Below are 24,182 nucleotides of genomic sequence, written 5' to 3' on the forward strand. Positions count from 1 at the left end.
CATGCGTGCAAACATATACGTGTACATACACACATACATATACACATGTGTGCACATGCATGAACACGTGTGTAACTAACACTGACCATTTAGTCCATGCTTGGCACTGTGCATAATGCTTTCTATGCCTTATCTCATTTACTCCCCACAACCCTATGAGGTACAGCACAGTGGGTTGAATAGCGTCCCCCCCCACTCATGTCCACCTGGAACCTCAGAGGGTGACCATATGTGGAAATAAGGTCTTTGCAGTGTAATTAAGGTAGGGATCAATCAAGGTGAGATCAGGCTGGGTTAGGGGGGCCCTAAGTCCGATGGGAGTGTCCTTAGAAGAGACAGAAAAGGACACACAGAGACACAGAGAAGAAGGCACGTGGAAGAAGGATGGGGACAGAGACTGGAGTCACTGCGTCACACGCCAGTACCAGGAGTCCCGGGAGCTGCAAGAGGCAATGAAGGTTTCTCCCTCACAGCCTTGGGGAGCCTGGTGCTGCTGACACCCTGATTTCAGACTTGTGGCCTCAGAACTGTGGGAGAATGAGTTTCTGTTGTCTTAAGCCACGCAGTTTGGGGTAATTTGTACAGCAGCCCCAGGAAAGTAACACAGGCAGGCGCCCTCACCCCTTCTCATCTTCCAGGGGGACAGATGCGGCTTCCAAGCGATGGTGTCACCCAGAGTCCCACAGCCCGTCGGTCGAGCCAAAATCTAAGATCAGGAATGTTTGTAGGGTTCATGACTTTGCCATCACACTTGGACGTTTCTGAATGAGGGACAGTATGTCTCCTGCCTTATCTCCTATTTGCCGGTTAGTCCCCATTAGGAGGGGGCAGGAACTGTACCTTCTCACTGCTTACTTGCAACTTCACGCACTGTACCTTCTCACTGCTTACTTGCAACTGGACTTCGAGTCCTGGTCTTTCATGACAATTTCTGGACCATAAGCTCTCAAGAGGAAGGTTGTTGCTAATTCGTCTTTGCATCGCCACATTGTTTGCTGGCAAGTATGTCACAGGCTATGGCACAAGAACAGCCACTCAGATCAATGGCACAGAATAGAGAACCCAGAAATGGACCCACGGACAGATGGCCAACTCGTCTTTGACGAAGCAGGAAAGGATAGCCGATGGAATAAAGACAGTCTCTTCAGCAAGTGGGGCTGGGAAAACTGGACGGTGACACGCAGAAGAATGAACCTGGACCACTTTCTTTCACCAGACACCAAAATAAACTCAACATGGATGAAAGACCTAAATGTAAGACAGGAAGCCATCAAAATCCTCGAGGAGAAAGCAGGCAAAAACCTTTTTGATCTTGGCCACAGCAACTTTTTACTCAACACGTCTCTGGAGGCATGGGAAACAAAAGCAGAAACGAACTATTGGGACCTTATCAAGATAGAAAGCTTCTGCACAGCTGGGGCACCTGGGTGGCTCAGTGAGGCGTCCGACTGCGGCTCAGGTCATGATCTCACGGTTTGTGAGTTCGGGCCTCGCGTCGGGCTCTGCGGTGACAGCTCAGAGCCTGGAGCCTGCTTTGGATTCTGTGTCTCCCTCTCTCTCTGCCTCTCCCCCACTTGTGCTCTGTCTCTTTCTCTCTCTCTCTCTCAAAAATAAATACATTTAAAAAAATTTCAACATATTATAACTAGTGTAGTATAATAAAAAATTATGGAGAGCCTGTGTGGCTCTGTTGGTTGAGCGTGACTCTTGGTTTCAGCTCAAGGCAGGAGCTTTGTGAGTTGGAGCCCCACACAGGGCTCTGTGCTGGCAGCACGGAGCCTGCTTGGGGTTCTCTCTCTCTCTCTCTCCCTCTCTGCCCCTCTCCCCCTCTCGCGTGCTGTCTCTCTCAAAATAAATAAACTTAAAAAAATTATATTACGGTCAAAAGACCCTAAATTTAGGACCTAGTTTTTCCACTTTCTAGACCTGTGACCAAGGAAAATTTCTTAAATTTTGTCAATTTTTTCTTTTTTTATTCTTAAATGAGGACAGTAATATTAAGTTCTCCAAGTCCTTTCCAAGTCCTAATGTTCTGGGAATCTACTGCAATAAATCACCTCTCCAAAGGCAAAAATAAGTAAACAAATAAATAAAAATAAAAAATAAATACAAGAATGGCACAGGCAGGCTGATCCCAATGACTCTCAAAAGTCATTCAGACCCTCCAAAGTAGAATCCAAATTTGACCCAGATCATCCCCACCCCACCTCTCGTCTTCTCAGAACAAGGAGGAACTGGAAACGGGGGAGGTCAGAGCTGGAAACTCCATGACGGTAAAATGCGGTGGCTACGAGTTTGGATTCTGAGCAAGATCCGAGCTTAAATCTTAAGACTGTTCACGTCTTTGCTGCGTAAGCTTGAGAAAGGCGACTTCACGTCTCTCCGCTGCTTTTTCTGTACAGCGGAGGCAGGGCCACGGAATGCGTGGGAGGATAACCTGACGTTTGTAGAGCGTTCGCACGATGCCCAGTACAGGCGAAACGGAAGACGTGTCAGCTCGTGGTACGTGGTGTGATGTAATCAAAGGCTCTGACTTTGCAGGTACCAGAGTCATGGTGAGGGGCGGAGGTCTAGAAAGGAGCTTCTAAATGACCTTCGCACATGTCTATTTTTTCACCTACCTTCTTTGGGCCTCTCAAAGGGGGAGAAGTTGGGAACCACTCACGGCTGCCTGACCCCAAAACCCGGCGCAGCTGAATAATTTGACTAAATCACAGAGCGATCTAACGGCAGAGCTCAATAGAATCCAGGATTTGGGACACACAGTCTAGTTTTCTTTCTTAAAAAAAAATTTTTTTTTAAATGTTTTATTTATTTTTGAGACAGAGAGAGACAGAGCATGAGCAGGGGAGGGGCAGAGAGAGAGGGAGGAGACACAGAATGTGAAGCAGGCTCCAGGCTCTGAGCTGTCAGCACAGAGCCTGATGCAGGGCTTGAACCCACGAACTGTGAGATCATGACCTGAGCCGAAATCGGATGCTGAACCAAGTGTCCTTTTTTTTTTTTTTTTTTTTTTTTTAACTTATGTATTTAAATCCAAGTTAGGTAACATATAGTGTAACAACGGTTTCAGGAGCAGAACCCGGTGATTCATCACTTACATGTAACACCCAGCGCTCATCCCAGCAAGTGCCCTCCTTTATGTCCATCCCGCCTCCCCTCCAGCAGCCCTCAGTTTGTTCTACTTAAGAGTCTCTTCTGCAACTCTCCGTCGTCAGCCTGTCCAAGAACCCTGGGAGTTGCGGCAGCCCCGAAGAGCAGAATGCCGGTCTCCCACCCTCCTGCCAAGCGTCTGTCTTCGTGCCTGCGGTGCTGCCCGTGTCTCTCTGCCACGTGGTGCTGCTGTTGGGGCTGGTCCTCGGACGTGGCGCGTGCCCAGTCGCGCTTGTCCGGGCCAGGGTAGCTTCTCGGGAGAGGGATCCCTTACTGCCACTTCCACACCTTCCATGTCAAACACGCCAGCATGACCCGCGGGCCCTGTGCTCAGGTATCCAAGCACCTTACGCCTGAAGGCTGTGGGCTTTCGGATCTCGTCCCCCTTCCTCCATTCTCAAGTGCCACCATGTCCAGGTGGGTCTCGGTATCCACCTCTCGTGCAACCCAAAGCCACGGTTTCCCTTCGTGTCCTCGGACTCATTGTGAAGTTTGGGCGGTGTGTGTGTGTGTGTGTGTGTGTGTGTGTGTGACTAGCTGTAGACCTTTTTTTTTTTTAATTGAAGTATAGTTGACACAGTGTTATATTAGTTTCAAGGGTACGACAGTGACTGGGCAACTGCGTCCTTATGCTGTGCTCACAAGCGTATTCACACTGCCACCTGTCACCATACAACGCTATTACATTGACAACGTTCCCTGGCCCTTCATCCCGTGACGTACTCATTCCATCGTTGGAAGCCCGTTCCTCCCACTCCCCGGCCCCCAGCTATGTTCCTTTTAGTCCTTAAACACAAAAACGTTCATTCACCTCCCTTCAAGTCTAGTTGATTTAACCGTTTCTAGAAATTGCAGATGTGTAGCCCTTACAGAATTGTCTTTCCCCTTAGAGCTCTAAAGTCTCTCGTGTCATTCCCAGACCTGGGTCTGTTCACAGACCTCAATGTCTGTGAGGGAACGGAGGCCAGAGGATGACGCCATCGTCTTCACTTCCTCCCAAAGGGTTGTGCCCATTTACTCAAGGAAAACACGGAAAATTTCCAGGGATGCTTAGACCCTGACTCGGCAGTTGTAACTCGCGAGGACACCGGGCACCAGCAGTCCAGCACAGGGCAGAGGCACCTGCGGTCCACCTCACGTTCGGGTGGATGGCTCCCGAACCCTGGGACTCTTCTCGCAGTGCCTGCGACTTTAGTTAGAAACACGTCCTCGCCCAGCGGCAAAGTGTCTACACTGACTCTATGACCGTGGAGTTGAAATTGTTGCCGCAAGAAGGGCAGACGGAGGCCGCTGGAACTCTTCCAGGGAAAACGGTAAATCTAAAGCCGCCCTGTGTCTCTGGGGAGATCGTCCATACTTGTTCAGGCCGCCAGGAGAGGCCGTGCGTGGGGGCCTCCAGGGCAAACTCCACCCTGGAACCAGAGCCATTCCTTGGGACTTCTCTGACCGTGACAGCCAACGGCGGTGGCCTCGCAAGCCCCTCGGCCCCTCAGGGCAGGGAGAGCAGGGAGCTGCAGTCACTCCGAAACTCTCTTGACACAGCCACTGGGACCTGCTTTTATCACCCCTGTAAGTTCTCTTTTCCCTTAATAGAACGCCTCCTTCAAATGATGGCAAAAACCAACGGGAGTCATTTATTTTAGACATTTATTTCACAGACAAGTTTTCAAGAAGACAGCTAAGCGAACGCGGATACAGAACAACGAAGAGACGCACGCTGACAGGTGGAACGCCCTCGGCGGCCGAGCGAACAGCTGCACGGGCGGCCGGCACTCCTTGCTTTGGGGACTGCCCCCACTCGTCACAGCCCAGTCCGGCCCGGCCCGGCCGCCAGACCTCCCACACCGCTTCCATCACCGCAGCCACCTGCCACTGGCTACCGAGGCGGGGAGCCGCGGGGGCTGCCTGCTGGTGGACACGAGTGACCTGGCCTTTCTCCGCACCGCGCGGGCTCCCGGCACCCCTCTTCCCAAAGCACGCAGCGGTTCCGTGTGGCCTGCACGTCGCACGCCGTGGCGGGCCAGGCTGGGCACCTGGCCTTATGACCTCTTCCTCATCCACACTGTGCCCCGTCATCTCACTAAACATTAGAGCCAGAGCAGTCTTGCAGATGAAGTTCAACGTGTCTCCAGATAAGGAACACGGGCCAGAGAGGCAGAGATGTGTCACACGACACTCAGTGATAGCGACAAGACTAAAACGTGTCCCTTTTGGTTTCTGGTCTAATGCTCAGTCGCCTGGGGCAGGTGGCCCTGAGGGGCTTAAGCGTATGTGTGAAGTTTCCCTCTTCAAAGAAGGTTTATGAATAAATTAGGGCATATGGGTAATAAAATCACCAGTAGGAACTGAAGGTCTTTGTGGGGGTAACAAAGCAAGTGTAGGCAGGGAATACAAGCCAGTTTCCAAAGTGCCTTGGATAAGATGTCAGAGAATAAAATGTCTACTAATTCAAACTACTCTAAAAAAATAGGACTGGGCATAATTTTTAAAGAAACACAGTAGGGTCAAACAAATACGGGTTTTAGGTAGTTGGCTGAGGTGGCCTGTACGTTTTGTTGAGCTTTCCAGCAGCCGGAACAGAGAGAGAAAAGGAAGAAGTTATAAAAATCACAGTGTTTGTAATTTTTTTTTTTTTTCCTGCTTAGGATCAGAGCTTTCCCTGGTACCGAGACCCAGAAAAAAACCTTTTCCTATGGATCTTCATAAAGGCAATGTAATGTGATATACAAGACACATCACTACTCATTTTGACTTTCATGCTCCAGTTGGAAAAAGACAGAATGCAAGATGTCTTGGCCTAAGATGGTGGGTGGGACCTTCTATTTCCTCAGAACAGAGACAGAGTTCAGGAAGTCAGTTTAACCCATGTCCAAACAGCCCATTTACCATCAGGAATACGGGTAGGGGAACCCCGGTTCCACCTCTGTGCGACCCCAGACGTACGAGACTTCCACAGGACCGGCGTGTTCCGCTCGAGATGGAATGAATGCTGCACCCTTCCCGCCGCCGGGCACGTCTGAGAGGCGCAGGTACAGACGCAATTTGGGGCAATTCGGAAAAACTCTTTTGCAGGTGAAAGTGATTTTCTCACAGCCGAGTCACCGACCTTCGGCAAGTGACACGAAGGTAACTGGCACTAATGACCTTTTGCCGCGACACTTCCTCTGTCCGACTGCAGGTTCCCGGGGCATGGGCACCGTGTCTTCTTCCGCTTTCGCATCCCTCACTGTGCCTGGGAGACGGCCTTACACATAGCAGTACTTAATAAATACGTGTGAATAAATCATCTACTTTCCTGAATCATGCTTCAATATAGTTACCAGTCCTGTGTACACGTCGCTAAGTGGTGATTCCTATCAATGTGCATCTTCTCTAGCACTGGGATTCCAGAGCATCTACGCACTATCAGCACACGCCCATGGGCACGCACGCGTCTTACTGTGCTAGGCACAATACCGACAAGACACTGCACTCACCATTAAAAGTCTATAACTCGGACCACACGCAGGAAGTCAACCTACTGAGGTGTGAACAATCGTAACATCTCCAACCAACGTAAATCAGAAACATCTGTCGATGCGTACCTGAGTCACCTGCCTTCCGGCAGGCCACACCCTATTCTGGCACCACGAACTCGACGTCTTTCTACACCGCCCACCCTCCTTGGTATTCTGCTGAACAGGCTTGGAAAGATTCAAATGTCCCCGAAGGAAAAACATGATCTCCAGATGTCTCCAAGTAAGAGGACACCTGACACGGGAGAGGAGGTAAGATCAAAAGTATCATCTCTGCACAGCCCTGACTCTGGCTGTCCTTCCACTAAAGTCAGGACTTCCCTTCCCTAAGCCAAAGCTGCCCCAGGCTGCCTATGTACTAAGAGTATAAATGTCACTGGTCTCGTCCTGGAGGAACCAGCCTAGGATGACCAGGTTCCCTGGTTTCACCTGTAACTTCCAGGAATGAATTAATTACCTCCCTTCCCACCCCCACCTCCCCATTTTGACTTTTCCTTCAATACTCGTTGGGCTAGTGTGAGGGGGTTATTGAAGAGATTTCTCAGACCTACAGGTAAACGAGGAAAACAACAGTGTTCTGGATTGGAAGTTTCTGCACATCTTTCCACTTTTCACTCAGTAAGCTACAGAGTATATAAATTACTCCGGGCTCTACAGTTAGGTTGACGACCCTAGGAACAGGGACTAGAAGCCTCAGAGACGGAGGGTGTATTTAACAAACAGCCTGGAGGTGGTGCTCTGAATGAGGTGGGGATCTGATCTACAGCAGGCCCAAGGGGTCTGACTGCTGTTAGAGAATGTTTCCGGTTTCTACCTCACTTCCTCCCTAACCTCTTAAAGTTTTAGAAAACGATTATTATGTAATGTCATACTAAGCCGTGGGGTTGGGAGGCATAGAATGTGCCAACATGCCAGTCACGTTCTAGGTAAGACCCAGAGCAGGTGGAGGGCAGAACGTGTCTGAATGAAGATTCTACTTTCTGTTAATGCCACACACCACAGGCATGCATCCTGTTCAATCTGGAGAGGGCCCGGTAGTTCAGGAGAGTCAGATAAGAGCACCCGGAACAACTAAGAGGTAAGTGTGGGACTTACGAGAAACGGTAAAAGGAACCGGATAATTTCGTAGAGGCTGGAGAAACCGCAGCCAGGGGCAGAGGGGTTCAGTCTTCAGGTGCAGAAAAGGTCAGCCTGGTGGGTGGTGGGTTGCCTCTTGTCTCCACGGAGGGTGAGGGGGCAGTAACGTGGTTTCAGTGGCAGAACCTCCACCCTCGCTCTGTGGGTCAATCGGCCACCAAAAGGGCACAATTGCAACAGACTTCTGAAGGGGGCTCAATCTCCTTAACGACTGCCTTCAAAACCAAGATGCATGCGATGTCATCCTGATCAGACTCCTGAAAGTTCTACCCCCAAAAGAAATCTGGGATCAAGTTGCATCCAGGATCCCACGCGGTGGACAACGGGAAACCTTCGGCAGGTCGGGTCCGCTCGAAAACAACTTTCACAGCGCGGAGGGACCTTGAATGTTGCTGGACTCGGCAGTCCCGCAGCAGAGGCCTTGACATGCCGAAGGGGCCGCCGTTCTGAACCCTGACAGATGTCCTCCCCACTTGGCCAAGGGAGACGTTGAGACGCACAGAAGGAGAGGAACGGATAGCTCAAGTCAGAGGCAGAGGTGAGGACGCGAGGCAGGCCCTTGGTTTATTTATATTGTCAAGCTGGCCTCGGGAATCACCCTCCCGAGCTAAGAAAAGATCGCTTCCGAGGATGAGATGGGATGAAACGACTAAAGGGGCACGTTAGGAGGAGGAGACATCAACGTCAAAACGTTTTCCTGAAGTCATCAGTCTTTCCCTTAGGCGGGCTCTCCAGGGCACAGGCGGGCGGTGGGTGTGGCAGAAGCTTCTCTCTGGAATGAACCTCCCGATGCTTGGCGAGGACAGAGCTCTTACTGAAACGTTTGCCACACTGGGCACAGCCGTAGGGCTTCTCTCCGGTGTGTATCCTCCGGTGCTCGCGAAACCTCGTACAGTTATTGAAGCTTTTTTCACAGTCCGCACATTTGTAGGGGTTCTCGCCAGTGTGCACCCTGCGGTGGGCGCTGAAATGGGAGCTGTTGGTGAAGCTCTTCCCGCACTCCCCGCACTGATAAGGCTTCTCTCCCGTGTGCGTCCTCTGGTGGATGATGAGGCTGGAGCTCTGACTGAAGCACTTTCCACACTCTCCGCACCTGTAGGGTTTCTCCCCCGTGTGGATTCTCTGGTGGGCACCAAAGTTGGAGGAGTCGTTAAAGCTTTTCCCACAGTCAAGACACTTGAACGGCTTTTCTCCCGTGTGGATTCTTTGGTGTCTGATTAGGCTCCTGCTTCTGCCGAAGCACTTCCCGCAGACACCGCACTGGTAAGGGTTTTCCTTCTGGTGGGTGACCCGGCACATCAGACGAGCATTCCTCCCGAAGCCGTCTCCGTATTTGAGAAGCCGGTAGGGTCTCCTCCCCACCAAAGGCCTCGGATGCGCTGCGGCTCTCCCTGAATCTCGGGGCTGAGACATCAGCTTTCCCTGCCTGACCGCTTGAAGGCTTTCCCACTGTCTTCCTGAGATGCATTCCCTTTTCCGGTATTTACCTGGATCAGCGTTCTGGGAAACAACCCTCTTAGACTTTTCTATCAGTGCCCGATGCTGTTCCGTGTCCTTGTAGATTACCTGTGTTGCATCCTCCTTGATACTACGTCCAATTTCAAAATCTGGAAAGGAAGAAAGAAACGAAAGATGAGAAAGATTTCCGAGCGGTCCCATATTAACATAAGCAACACGGCCTACGAGGCTTTGTTAGGATCCCTGTATTGTCCTCGGGCCTCTTAAGCCCTGTTACCCTCCTCTGATTCATTACGCCTTATGTGCACTCTGTTCCACCCATAGCCAGCAACACCTCGTACAAAGGAGGCTTCCAGAAATGTTTTCCAAAGCAAACTGTTATTCCCCATCCATGTCCTGAGTCACACGGGACCAGCTCAGCTTTCTCCCCAAGTTCCACTCCCTCCCACCCTGCTTTCAAAATTTCACATCTGCGCTCACACACCCCGTGTGGCACTAGTGTTCAGAGCAGAGTCCAGTGCCCAGGTTCCTCAATGGACCTCCAAGTGTATCAATATCTGATCACGTTTCTTTCTCCTCCCCAAATGGTCTTTGTCACTGCTTTTCTCTGGCTGTCTCGCACACGGGCCACACGGGCTCAAATCTTAATTCTCCCCATCCCCTTCCCCAAAGTGGAATTACCTTCCCTCACGCTTTCACCCACGCCCCATACACACTGCAAGGTGCATCCTGGATGCCAGCTTTCCAGGAAGTCTGCTCGACAGACAGAGTGAGGTGGTGGAAAGACACAGGCTTTGGAATCACACAGCCCTGGTTCAGATTGCATCCTGGTCACTTATTAACTATGTGGTTCTGTATTAACTTTTTATTATGGAAAATTCAAACATGTAGCAAAGTAGAGACTACGGTATGTAACATGAACCTCCACAAACCACTCACCTGGCTTTGACAATGACCTACTTCTGGTCAATCTAATTTCACCTCTATTCCCACCTGCTTCCTGCTCCCTCTACCCAGGTCATTATTATTATTATTATTTTTTTTTTTTAAAGAGAGGGAGGGAAAGAGAGGGAGAGCATGTGCATGCGTGAGCAGGGAAGAAGGGCAGAGGGAGAGAGAATCCCAAGCAGGCTCTGTGCTGTCAGTGCAGAGCCCAACGCAGGGCTCAATCCCACAACCCTGGGATCATGACCTGAGCTGAAATCAAGAGCCGGACACTCAGCTGACTGAGCCACCCTGGTGCCCCTACCCAGATTATTTTGAATCAAATTCCAGACATCATATTATTCCATCCAGGTTTGTCTTACCCCCAAACCCTCGTTCCTCAGCACTTTGCTGTGCTGCCTTGTTTCTACTTGCCAGTTTCAACACGCCTCTCCCTGCACACACCCCTCTCCCTGCACGCACCCCTCTCCTTGCACGCACCCCTCTCCTTTCAAGCACAGAGTTAAAACTGCAGATATCCCTCCCTCCCAAGTTTGGTGGCTGTGGCATGGGTTGGGGAGAGGAGGGCATCCATCAGTTGGTCCATTAAGGGAAAGCCCTAACCATGCCATCATCTTCTTTCATTCTGCAGTTCTTCTGAAGCAACCTCACTGGGTCCAACATCATCCTGGGGTTTGGAGGAAGTCATAGCCTCACGATTGGCTCTGACAGAATCTGACAATTCATGGACAGGTCTGTAGCTCGATTTAAAAAATGAGATTCATGAGGGATGGCACCAAAGGACTCTGTTTCCAGTAATCGAAACCAGGGTCATGTTGCGCTTAATGGTTTCAGCCTTCAAACTACAATTTCCCACGTAAACACTAGCAGAAAACATACGTATGTTCCTTCTCTAGCGTTTGTTTTGAATAAGCATAGAGTGCTGGAAGGAAGATGGTAACAGGTAAGCGCAGAAAGAGGAGCTCAGACTGAGGATGGCTGTGGAACTTAACACAAGACTGATGGGGGAACCTGGTTTGGAGACTTTTACAAAAGTCTAGGCCACAGACAGAAGAAAAAGGCTGAACCAGGGCAGTGGCTGTGCTGACTAAAGAGGGGACAGAAGTTCCAGAACCGTTCACAAAAAAGTGTTATCTGCTTCGATGTATATGAGGGAGAAAGCATCAGAAACATCTCTAATGTGTTCAGGCTGGATGTGAGAGGACACAGGAAAGACCCAAGGTGTGGGAAGAAAGACGGTGACTTAGTTTTGAAAATTTTAGGTCTGGGCCGCTGCAGAGGTAGACGCCTGCGAGGGTACCAGCAGTCAGCAGGGAAACACGCAGGTGGGGCTGCGGGGCTGAGAACCAGAACAGAGTCTCTCTCTCGTTTTGTCGCTGCCTAGCCTCTTCCTCACGCACATCACAGAGAACTGAGATGTCTGTGTTTTCAGCCTACTTGCTCTGAGTTTTTGTTCCACATATGTCATGTGTAATTCCAAGTTCTTCTTCCGCACAGGATTTTCAGGAGAGATGAAACATGGGCCCGTATAGACCAACACTGAGGCTGAGATCCCACAGACTGAATCCCTAGAATGTAAGCTCCTTCCCTGAATAGAAGCACCATGAGAAAAGAGACTGTGTTTTATTTGCTGCTATATCCCCTGTTCCTCATGTAACACAGGGCACTCAAATATTTGTGGAATGAATACATACTCACAAGCAAAATGCCAGAGCTACCGATTTCTCAGTAAATCCCACTTTCCCCTGATGGTCCTTACCGCTCGGGCTTTGCAGTAGACCCGGGGGCCCCTGGAATTCCGACTCGTGTACGATTTCCTCCTCACTCGTTCTCTCGCTGCCAGAATCTTCTCCCGTTGCCTCCTGTGAGGTCTCCTCAGGTTCCCAGCCTGTGGGTTCCTGGGACTCCATCTCAACCTCCTCTCTCTCCTGCCCTGAGGGTGATGGGACTTCCTCTGGAGTGTCGGCGGAAGGGGCAGCGGCCCGAGAGTTGATCAGCGCGTCCATCTCCTTGTAGAACGCACAGGACTCCAGCACGTGACCGTTTTTCACTTTGCGGTAGCTCTTCTGGAGGCTTTTGAACTTGGTCCGGCACTGCTCCGGCGTCCGGAGGAAGCCGCACTCCCGGAGTTGTTCAGCCACGGCCCCGTACAGCTTGCTCTTCCGATGACAGGCTTGGAGGGCTTCGTAGAACCGAGTCTCCCGCAGGATATCAAGAAAAGTCTTGGTTTCCTCGTAGCCCCAGTGCACACCTGCCAGGGAAGGATAAAGTTCAAAGAGGTAAGAAAAAGAGTCTATAGCCTCTAAATATAAGGAGTAAAAGAAAGCAAATCCCCTTCACTGTGGCAATAGGAACTATGATATGCCTGGGAATAAGATGTGCAAAATAAAGGAGAGGGTCTATATAAAAAAAAAAATCTGTAATTTACTGAAAGACATAAATGAACTATAAAAAAATGGAAAGGGGTGCCTGGGTGGCGCAGTCGGTTAAGTGTCCGACTTTAGCCAGGTCACGATCTCGCGGTCCGTGAGTTCGAGCCCCACGTCAGGCTCTGGGCTGATGGCTCGGAGCCTGGAGCCTGTTTCCGATTCTGGGTCTCCCTCTCTCTCTGCCCCTCCCCCGTTCATGCTCTGTCTCTCTCTGTCCCCCCCCAAAAAAAATGTTGAAGAAAAAAAATGGAAAGACACTCCGTTTCTGGATAGGAAGACTCAAACTGTACAGACATCAATTCCCAAATGAATCTGTAAGGTCTAAATCCCAATGGGATTTCGACATTGAAATTGATAAACTGATCTCAAAGTTTCCGTGGCAGAGTAAGAACGCAGTCCCCCAAATCTGCCATGGCTATGGCGGTCAACTGAGGATACAGCTATCTTCTCTAAATGATTAAGAATAACAGATCAGGACACGTTTTTAGCCAGCCTTCCTTGAAGAGTACAACTGTGTCCAGAGTAGTCTTTGATGTCCCTGAGTCCTCTACTTGGAGAGAGGAAATGATCTGCAAGATAGGCAGACGCTGTGCTGTTACAGCAGAGTAAACCTTTTCAGGACGTGTCTGAATACAGTTTGTTAAACTGTGCTTTCTGTGCGTTTTGTAAGATGAAGTCACTTCTGTCCTCAGTCTCACCAGGTGGCCTCCTCCAGGGCGGGCACTGCTTTCCCGAGTCTGGGCCCGCCCCCGTGTCTATGGATTTCCAGACTGCTGAGCACCTGTACGGGTACGATGTATCTTCCCGTCTTTTCCTGAGCTGTCTCCCTTGAACAGATGCGGTCATGAGGACACCCCCCCCCCCCCGCCCCCGGCGGCTCTCCTTCCTGGATTTATCTTTCCACCCTAAGAATTCACCACCTTTTCGACAGGCGGAGTGGAGAAACTTTCCATGAGGAAAGTGACACCAGGCAATGCCTCCCCGCAGTTAACATTTGCGGAATGCCATCATCGATTTTTTTTATCTATTATCTCATTTCACACTAACAACCCTGGAATCCTCAGTCGCAGTTTACTGATGAGAAAACTGAAGCTCCAAGTTCTTACATGATGTGCTTACTGTCACACAGTCACTAACTGCCACTTTAGTTCTGCATGTTCCCAGTCCCCAGATTTCAACACCAGCCTCCGTTTACATGGTATGTTGTGTATCTTTTTCTATCTTTTAATTTCAAGGCCTCTGGTCTTCACATGTATCTCTTGTAGGCTATATTTAATTGCTTTTTTAGACGACTGGTCATCTTAGTCTTTTACGTTTGTAACGAATGATGTATTTGGATTTACATTTACCATTTTACTGTGTTTTCCATTTGACTCGTCTACTTTGTGTTCCTTCTTCTTTCCTTTCTTGCCTTTTTCTACAATTCCACTTTTCACGTTTTTTTGTTATACATTCTTATGCTACTTATCCTAGACAGTGCAACACCGTATCTTTGACTTATTATACTGCAATTCTGCTAGCTGCTTTACATAAGGCTCAGATGCTGGATTCCTCACAGCCCTTGGACTCCACCTATCTTCCTTCCACAGGCTCCAAATACGCAAATCCATGCTGCGCTCTAGCCCGAGAACGGCCCTTTGCAGCAACAGCCCCCCCACCCCAGAGTACTTTCAGCGATGGGGGGCAAGAGGCGCAGGCCAGCGGTCCCCGGGTTTGGCTGCCTCTGGTCTACTCCTGCTACCACAAACCCGTATCATCCGTTTTCACACCCGAAGCAAAGAGCACAGTCCTTACCGCTCAGGTTCTGGAACAAGACAGGGGCGCCTCGAATCTCAGACTTCCGGATGAACGCAACACCCCTCTCGTCACCATCGGATGCCTCTGCGGCTTCCTCCTCCTCCAACAAACTGGTCTGTTCTTTAGCATTGACATCAACTCTCTTTAGTCTGGGGAGAGAGATAATCTCCTTTGGCTTATCAGCGGCTGAAGCATGGGCTGCGGGGTTCAACAGGGCGTCCATGTCCTCAAAGAAGGCACAGGGTTCCAGCACGTGGCCGTTTCTCACCTTCCGGTAGCTCTTCTGGAGACTTTTGAACTTGGTCCGGCACTGCTCCGGCGTCCGGAGGAAGCCGCACTCGCGCAGCCACTCGGCCACGGCCCCGTACACCTGGCTGTTCCGGGGACAAGCCTGCAGCGTTTCATAAAAGCGAGACTCCTTGAGAATCGCGAGGAACGTCTTCGTCTCCTCATAGCTCCAGTGCACGCCTGCTATTTTCTCGTCTTCCAAACCCCAGTGCTGCTGCTCGCCCCACATTCGCCCCGCACTGCGCGCGGGGATCTGAGTCGCGTGAACCGGCTTTTCCTTGATGTAGTTGCTTCGGAGAATACTCCTTTTGTTAGAAGAGTGTACACCTAGGGTCCATGGCTCCTTTCTTTGCTCCAACCGGGCAATCTTGTTAGACACGGACACGGTACTTCCTACAGGGAGAGAAATACATTCCATGCTGAACACGGAGGCCATAGCCGCACAGCCTGATCTGCTGCCATAGCGTGATGTCCTGGACGCCTGTTCACACCTATCCTTGAAAGGTCTTGTCCAACCCCCTTCTCTTTTAGAAACTTCCTCAACCATGACAGTGTGCAGTACAGTTATTGCTACTACTTACGGTGCAGTATATAGTTATTCTGACCCCTCTCTTCTTTGTCACAACCATCTAGTAACTGACATTATCATTTTATTTCTCACGTATGCACCACCTCTTTCTCCAGCTAGTTCTTAAGGGAAAGTCTTTAAGGTTAAGACACATACAGTTTATTACCTTTGATTTCCTCTCAGTGTCTAACGTCGTATTAGTTTCAGTGTCTGCTCCTAACCAGTATTTGTTACTTATAAAACAAAGCGTGTTCGTATCTGCCCACCACATACCCCCACTCCAACCCGCGCACACACACACACACACACACACACACACACACACACACACACACTGGGGCTAGGACAGGCGAGAAGGCAAGAATTTGTGGATACATCTGACAAGGTTAATAGGAAGAGACAGAAGGCCAGGGAAGCATACCGACAATCTGTTGCATTACAGCACTATGGAGATCAACGGGTAACGGGTCTTAAACGTGAACCCTGGCTCCATCACCTGCTTTACTCTTGGGCCAGGGGAACTTTCGCAATCTCTGAGCTTCAGCTTCCTAGGGAATGATGGCCTCTATTCACAGAAGTGCTGGGAATATTAAATAAATGATCGCCTGTGAAGTATCCGATGCCCAATAGGTATTGTAATAAAATTCACTTTTCTTCCTCTAGGTAATACACACAGAAACTCCACGGAATTCTCAAGGGAAGGAGCATCACAGCAAATCCTTTCTGAAAGAACCCCGGGGATGGAGTTCTTTATTTTTACTTGATATAGGAAGTGTAGGAATAATGAAAGCTCAAATATCCACAATAAGGACCAGGCAGGCAATGCAACTGAGGGAGAAATGTGGCAGTTCAGCACCAGCTCCTTGATTCAGCTCTGGCGGATTGTTGCTATGTGAGAAGGTGGGCCCGGGGTGCCTGACATTTGATTTTTCAAGATACACAGGAAATCCAGATTTACAAACTAATTTTAAATTAAAACTCTGTGCAAGGCCAGAATGTGTGTATAGGCTAGATTCAGCCTATGAGTCATCCGTTTACAGTCTATGATAAAAGATTGGGGCAGCTGTCTCCAGGCCTGGGCCTTTCCACATGTAATCACTACTGACCCTGAACAAAGTGGGGGCTGGGGGAACCAACGCCCCATAGTAAAAAAATTTGTGTATAGCTTCTGACTCCCCCAAAACTTAACTATTAATAGCTTAGTGTTGACTGGAAGCCTTACCGATATCATAAACAGCCTATTAATATGTATTCTGTATGTTATATAGATTACGTACTGTATTCCCATAATGAAGTAAGTCAGAGAAAAGAAAAGGTTATTAAGAAAATCTTAAGGAAGGGAAAATACATTAACTAAGTTAACTGTGAGTACTTTGGATAGATACTGGACGGTATTTATCGAAAAAAAATCCCCATAGAAGTGGACCCATGGAGTTCAAACTATCTTGTTCAAGGATCAGCTGGCTAAATCTGAATTCTCAGAGGATGACCCCCAGCCCGCCAGTGGCACCTTACTCAGGGCTCTCACGGCACCCTCCAAGGCCTGGATGCACGCTCCAAGGTCACACCGAGAAAGGCCTGCGTGAAACCCTAGCAGGACGCTGGGTGCCTGCTGCTACGGGAAGACCGCTTTGCCACCAGGGTGTGGCAACCTATGTTGGTCATTCTCAGAGGACTTAGTTGCCTTCTGATTACAAACAACTGTTGGTGTTATCTTTTTTATTCGGTTTGACATAGTCCACTTTATAGTCTCTATACTTCAGTGTCTACAGGCAGCGTGTCCAACGGAACTTTCTGTGATGACAGCAGTGACCTCTAACTGTGCTTTCCAACACGGCTATCAAATGTCCTAACCGCGACTACTGCCCCTGAGGAACTAAAACTTTTATTTAATTTTAATTAATTGTACAAATTTAAATAGCTGCTACCCTATTAACACATATCTATAACGTGTCTAGTGTGGATCAGTGCACATTTCGGGCCTGTAATTTTATTAACAAGCAGTCTTCGACTTTCAGCTTACGTATAAATGAACTGTACTTGTCCCCACTACTAATGCAGGTGACATAATCCTTCAGAAGTCTGCTTGTAAAGTGACACTTCAGTGGTTACTTGTGCCTGTAAATTTGTGCTATTCAAATAACTCACAACACACTACCAAGGTATTGAAATTGTATTGTGTTGAATTGTACTGAAATTACTTTTTTCCTTTCATCTGTAAGATTTCCATCCATCCAACAAATATTTGCTGGGCACCCACCCGTGTGTCCCACTATGTGCAAAGTGTTGGGTTGCTACAGTTAAACAAAAACAAATCTTACAAAGACCTTGTGACTTTATGGTACTATTAGTCCAGTGGTATCTGTGAGCTTATATTTAAGTAATACAAATATGACAGTCCTATAAAACCCCTTGCCAATGTCTTCACCCCTAAGTTAGAAGAATATGCATATATTCTAAACTGGAAGGGAGGAATGAATGAATGAGTTAAGACAGCATGGACAAGAGAGGACTAGGTCTGGTAAACCAGGCCACAGAAATGATTAGACAGCATGGAGGTCCTTTAAGTGTTGACATTTTAATGATTGTATTATTGGTAGAAATAAAGATATAAAAAATCCCCAAATCTTTTATGTGGAAAGGGAAAGAATCCTTACCCAGGGAGACCATGTTCCCAGCACTCTCTTTCCTAATATCCCGGTACAGGTCTCTGTGAACGGGAATCTGATGTACGCTCTTTTTGTAGGAAAAGCCTCTCGCCACGCGGACATCTTTCACCGGCCCCTGTAACAACAACAGCAATGACTACCGAGATAACCACGTGGGTCTTTAAAGGGTGAATGGTCGTGGAGGAAACACAGAAGGGAGGGCCCTAAGGGAGAATTAAAATCAGGGAACCAAGTGTGTATGATGTGCCAGATGAAGCAGATGTTATAAAGGGTCATAAGACAGATGATCCAGAAAGGAGTCTCATTACTCAGAAGGCTGGGTCCGGTCTTCTCTGCAAAAGGGGTAGGGGGTAGGAGGTGCGGGGGGAGTCTCTTTGAGGGGGTGTAGAAGTTTGAGGGCAGTGAAGGCACGGAAGTCCTTGTGACTGGATACTCTAGGAAGGCAGAGAGAAGATCTACAATTTACCTGAGACACAACAGGTAGTGGTGTGGTTGTTCTTTCCTGACCTATGTTGTTCCATTCAGTAGCAGGGACAGGAAGCCAGGGAGAAGGCCGAGCTGTAAGGAGAGAGAGAAACAATTAGGGTTCTGGGCTCCGGCCCTTTAATTCGTGCAGCTTCTTTTCTTCTTTTTAAGAAATGAACGTGTGTGTGTGTGTGTGTGTGTGTGTATACGTACATATATATACGTATATATATACACACACACACATATATATACACACATATACGTATATATATATGTATGTATATACACACACACACATATAAAATAAAAAAAAACCCCAGTAAATAGAAATTGATCATTTCATCAGTGAGTTCAGAACAAATGCCCGAAACCGGGGTACCCTAAAGCAGGGCTCACAGATGCAAACGCTTTCAGGGAGTTAGCAGGCAAAGCAGATTATGAAAGGGGCCAGGTAAGGAATGGGGGACCTGGAGAGCACGTACACCACTGAAAAGGTGTGGCCAATGCCCAGTCCCAGTTGATGCTTCACTGTGATAGTCAGAACTTCTAATATTTTTCAGGAGAAGCCAGAAATCTGGACTTTTCTATGAAATCTCAAAAACCTTAAACCTGGGAGGCTCAATTGGTTAAGCGTCCAACTTCAGCTCAGGTCATGATCTCATGGTTTGTGAGTCTGAGCCCTGCTTCAGATCCTCTGTCTCCCTCTCCCTCTCTCTCCCTCCCTGGCTTGCACACATGGGTGCATGCGTACTCTCTCTCTCTCAAAAGTAAATAAATATTTTTAAAACATCTTAGGGGTGCCTGGGCGGCTTGGTCGGTTAAGCGTCCGACTTCGGCTCAGGTCATGATCCCATGGTCCGTGGGTTCGAGCCCCGCGTCGGGCTCTGTGCTGACAGCTCAGAGCCTGGAGCCTGTTTCAGATTCTGTGTCTCCCTCTCTCTCTGCCCCTCCCCTGTTCATGCTCTCTCTCTGTCTCAAAAATAAATAAACGTTAAAAAAAATTTAAAAAAAAATCTTAAACCTTAGAACTAAAAGCAAACAAATGCATAAAACCCCCAAACCAAAAACACATTGCAGGTGAAACAAAAGAAGTCTGACTTGGCATGTGAGTTACCAGTTTGCAATCTCTAGTATAAGTCATTCAATGCTTCAATACGCTAAACGAGTTAGCACACATAGATACACAGTCCTGGACAGGCAAACACACAATACACTCCCTCAAAAGTCTGTGGTCTAACTTCTACTCTGCAACTCACTATGTAGGGAAAACTTCCGGAATGGATTTTACTGTGGTCGAGAACTCAAAAGCTTGTTCCACCACTTTCTAAAGAAGCAAACTGAACCACTTCTTTGGAAACACAGTACAGGTATCCCTTGCTTTTCAAAAGTTCATGTCATGCCACTTTACTTTTACAAAAGACACACATCAGTACCTCTTTTTGCTAACCGGAAGAAATCCAAAAAAGGATCTTCACTTTTACCAAAAAAGGGGGAAAAGCAAATATTGTTCGGAGTTTGTTTTGCAGTGAGCTATTAAAAAAAAATTTTTTTTAAGTTTACTTATTTATTTAGAGAGAGAGTGAGCAGCGGAGGGGCAGAGAGAGAGGGAGACAGAGACCCCCAAGCAGGCTCTGCACTGTCAACGCAGAGCCTGATGCAGGGCTCAAACTCACGAACCGTGAGATCATGACCTGAGTGGAAATCAAGAGTCTGACTCCTAACTAACTGAGCCACCCAGGCGCCCCTGCAGCGAGCTATTACAGAGGCAGTGTGCACCCGAGCAGGGGGAGTAGCACGACCACAGTGTCACTGTCCTCGTAAGCACCTCGACAGAACCCAGAACACACTTTTCCACTTTGTGAATTATCACCCTGAGCTGTCAAAACCCAGAAACACCATAAATTTACTGTAGCTTATCAGCTACAGTAACTCAGAACATGTAATCCATGTGAACTTTGAAATTCAGAAAATATTAATATTTGCAATGAATTCTACCACAATGTGAATTTCAGGAAAGGTAAGGAGGTTGGGTGCACAGTAGTGAATCTTGCCACTTGGTGAGGGACTGTGTAAGCCAGACAGATTTGAAGTTTAAAGATAATTGCGCTGTTACGGGAGAAAGGAAACTGACATTTACTGAGCACCACTGTGTACTGGTCTGTTTACGTTGCCTCATTTAACCTACACTAACCACCTTATTATTTTCCTTTTACAAATGACAGAATGGAAAGTTTGAGAAGCTTAGTAACCTGACCAAGGCCACACAGATAAAGAATGGCAGAGCTAGGTTTTGAGTCGGGTTGTCTTCCTCTAAGGCCTAATCGCTTCACCTCTATGCATTAATGCGCCCTTCCGTATTACTTGCCCAAGGACAGATGGAGACAGGTGCAGAGACAAGAAGATATAAACCCAAGCCTCCTACTGTAGGTTCAGTGATCTTTCCATTCCTCTCTTTCGGCCTGATACCAGACTACAGGGATGATGAGATTACAGTGGACAGGGAAAGACAGGGTGTTTAGTTTCCTTCTACTTGACTTATTAATGCCCAGGGTGGCTATGAAACCTGTGTTCCCTTGTCTATGAAATCTTACTGTTTACCTCTCTCATATGCCACTTCTGGGATGCCTTACTTGTAATTAAAAAAAAAAATTATGTTTATTTATTTTTGAGAGCAAGAGAGACAGAATGTGAGCAGGGGAGAGGCAGAGAGAGAGGGAGACACAGAATCCGAAGCAGGCTCCAGGCTCCGAGCTGTCAGAGCGGAGCCCAATGCGGGGCTCGAACCCACGGACTGTGAGATCATGACCTGAGCGGAAGTCAGACGCTTGCTTAACCGACTGAGCCACCCAAGTGCCCCTGGAATTTTTAAAAAGTAAATATCTTGTTTCCCTTTCCAAACAGTTTTGAAAGTTGTTTATAGCCAGCCAAGAACATATACACATATACACACAGCAGGACTGAAAAACACAAGCTGATTACAGAAAGGAGATTCTTAAGTTACACTGCAAGACCTCGAGGCCAGTCTGGGAAAGCCAAGTTTTCCCAGAGTCCATCCCTATGATGGCTTTTACTTATGCTGCATGTGTTCCCAACTCTTGAAGCTGATGAAGTCTTGCTCCCCAAATATTTAATTTATTCTCAAATATGTACTGAGGGGATCCTAGTCTGAACCAGTCACAGTGTTACGGCTAGAAAATAAATCTGCCATGGTCTCTGCTCTGGGCATGCTCTGAGTCCTTCTCACCATTCTTGGGTAAGGGCCGATGCTCTCTCTTCCAGTTCAGCTGCTCCTCCCGTCCTGAGCGGAGGCTTCCAGCTTCCTCCAGAGACACCAGTCTGGGTTGGGTCTCCACCTGCTCTGGCTGAAAGTCCGTTACCTCCCATGCTGCTCCCAGTGGTACCTGCTTCTCTGAGTGCACAGGACTGCTAACCTGGGAAATAAAACCAATGCCATAATGGAAAGAGGGAGGAAAACAGGGCCCGAAGAGGACCAAATTTCCCCCAGGAAGACATCAAAGAAGGAAAGAAGATGTGAGAAGGAACGAAAATTTCACTCCATTCACAATGGAGCCTCCAAGGGCATTGGGTGAACAGTACTGTCCAGGAGTCTAGGCGAAAGGGAGCAGGAGAGTGCTCTTTATTAGTATACAGAGGGGGGAAATCTAGCAGGAGTAAAATACAGAGCCTCCTTGTTATTAGCATAGATATGGAGTTCTCCCATCTATTAGGTTCACGGAGAAGCGAAAGCTATCAGAACAGAAATAAATTCACTAGTGAACTGAAAACAGAAAATTAATTTCCACATGTAGTGTCTATGCCTGACCAACACAGCAGCCTGATAGGCAGGTCTTTATACAATGCAAATCCCGTGCAAGGTGAAACTGCAAGTCTTGCAAATCTTGCAGGATTTCATGAGGTTAATGAAAAGGCTCTTGAAAATGACTAGAAGACCATGAAATGCCACTGACAAACAAAGATCTGGCAGTTAAGCTAGACAAGAGTGACAAGGATGGTGGCATTGAGGGCACTTTGGAAAACACACATTGAAATATTAAAGGACTAGAGAGAGCCCTGGGATAACTGACGAAGTCCGTCCTTTCTTTTTTCCTTTCATTTTTTTCTCTCTCTTTCTTTTTTTTTTTTTTGGTTGTTGTTGTTATTGCAAAAATAGCCCTCTTTAGGATCAAACTACAAAAGTCCAACCCTGCAAAGCATAACGTGGTGTTCCCTTATATAATTTTTTGGGGAACGATAATGCCAGAGATTTATACAAACACTTAGATGTATAATGTTTAGCTTCCTTTGCAAAATAATATTTTAACCAAGGTTTTTTTTTTTTTTTTTTTTTTTTTCTGTTTAATATGAAATTCTGGTCCTCTTTCAAATTGATTCGCTTTAGAAGTCTCTCAGTACCATTTATCCCTGCATAGTAAGCCCTATCTGCAGGGCACCCCGGCCCCCCTGCCTTAGCCATCCCCTTCGTTCTAAAAACAATTTGGAAAATCCTCTCTCACCTGCTGTCTTAGTCTTCCAGTCTCTTTCTCCAAATGTATTACCAGGGCCACCGCCTCCTCTCCACTTTCCGGACACTGTTTCTGAGCCCACGCCTGAATCTTCTCGGGCAAAATGGTGAGAAACTGTTCAATCACCAGCAGCTCAAGGATCTGCTCCTTGGAACGCATTTCGGGCTTCAGCCACCGGCAGCAAAGTTCCCAGAGTTTACTGAAAGCTTCATGGGGTCCAGTCACATCCTCGTAACAGAATTGCCTGAAGCATTTGCGAAAGGTCTCAGACTCAGAGCTCTCCGATCCTTCCAGAGTGGGCTCCGATGCCCACTCGGGGTCCTTTTCTACCTTCATTATTAAGCATCCCTCAACCTCCAGGGGTGCGTCCATCTGAGGGTCCAGGGATGCATCCATGCTCTAACCCCGGGGTCAACCTCACGTCTAGCTCAAAGTAGACGCAAATAACCCAATCCTCGGAACGCTCCCTGCTTAATGATTTTGGAAGTGTGGGAGGGTAGGGACGTGAAAAACGGCAGTGTCAGCAGGAACAGGGTACCCCAGGCTCATTAATCAAATCTATCCTAGGCGCTTGAAATGGTGAATGTGTACCCTAAGGTCCCAAACCCGGCCTCTCCTCCAAAGAAGATGGGGTTTTCCGGGGTGCATCTCTTTAGTGCAGTGTCCAAGACCCAGGGCAGGGGATTGGGAGAAAATCTGGGGAACTGAAGCAAGGGTGGGCGGGGGCGGCCGCCCGGGCCGGGAGGGGGCTGGGCTCTGCGGAGGCGAGACCCCGGGTGGGTGGGGCCGGATGTGCAGGCCCCGCCCGGCCCGGGGATCGGGGTTCGAGGCTCAGCCCCGCGGCGCTCCCAGGCCGCTGCGGGAGCCGGTGAGGCCGGCGGCGTTCGACGCCAGCGCCGGGCTCTTCCGGGCCCAAATCGGTCCCGGCCGTCCTCAGGAAACCTCCGCACGCCGAGGAAAGGCCGCGAGGTGGTTCCGCCCCTGAGGGGAGAGAAGCCGCGGGGACCCAGCGAAGCTTCGCGGGGGGCGGCTGTCGGCCCGGCGCGCACGGCCTGCTCCGCTCCGCCCGCGGACTGCGCGGGGGGTGCTGGGAGCCGCGGCCACGCATGCGCCGCCCGCGACCGCGCGCCGCGGGGTCCGGGGAGGCTACCTCGCGGGCGAGGGGCTGGGGGAGAGGGCTGCGTGGTGGACTCTCGCGAGAGCGCGCAGCGTAGCGACTCGCCGCTGAGGGA

At 48.8% G+C, this 24,182-nt stretch overlaps 1 protein-coding gene across 1 annotated transcript; it reads right to left on the reverse strand.

The window, feature by feature from the left end:
• Window positions 1–4,783: 4,783 nt before the first annotated feature.
• On the reverse strand, window positions 4,784–23,999 carry ZKSCAN2 (zinc finger with KRAB and SCAN domains 2). The gene is made up of 7 exons (XM_019431918.2): window positions 22,942–23,999; window positions 21,672–21,858; window positions 18,426–18,517; window positions 17,948–18,074; window positions 14,432–15,115; window positions 11,968–12,459; window positions 4,784–9,412 (listed from the first exon to the last, which is right to left on the reverse strand). Exons 1-7 carry the CDS (start codon window positions 23,344–23,346, stop codon window positions 8,490–8,492), a joined length of 2,910 nt encoding a protein of 969 aa, XP_019287463.2. The 5' UTR covers window positions 23,347–23,999; the 3' UTR covers window positions 4,784–8,489.
• Between the last annotated feature and the right edge of the window lie 183 nt (window positions 24,000–24,182).

Source organism: Panthera pardus, unplaced genomic scaffold (assembly GCF_024362965.1).
Source record: "Panthera pardus isolate Hobbes unplaced genomic scaffold, ASM2436296v1 HiC_scaffold_5, whole genome shotgun sequence".
Taxonomy (NCBI): Eukaryota; Metazoa; Chordata; class Mammalia; order Carnivora; family Felidae; genus Panthera; species Panthera pardus.

Coding starts and splice junctions, on each gene's coding strand:
- ZKSCAN2 (XM_019431918.2), bottom strand. CDS start 23,346: ATGGATGCATCCCTGGACCCTCAGATGGACGCACCCCTGGAGGTTGAG. Junction 18,075..18,425: donor CACTACCTGTTGTGTCTCAG/GTAAATTGTAGA, acceptor TTGTTGTTACAG/GGGCCGGTGAAAGATGTCCG. Junction 15,116..17,947: donor TGGGAACATGGTCTCCCTGG/GTAAGGATTCTT, acceptor CTCTCCCTGTAG/GAAGTACCGTGTCCGTGTCT.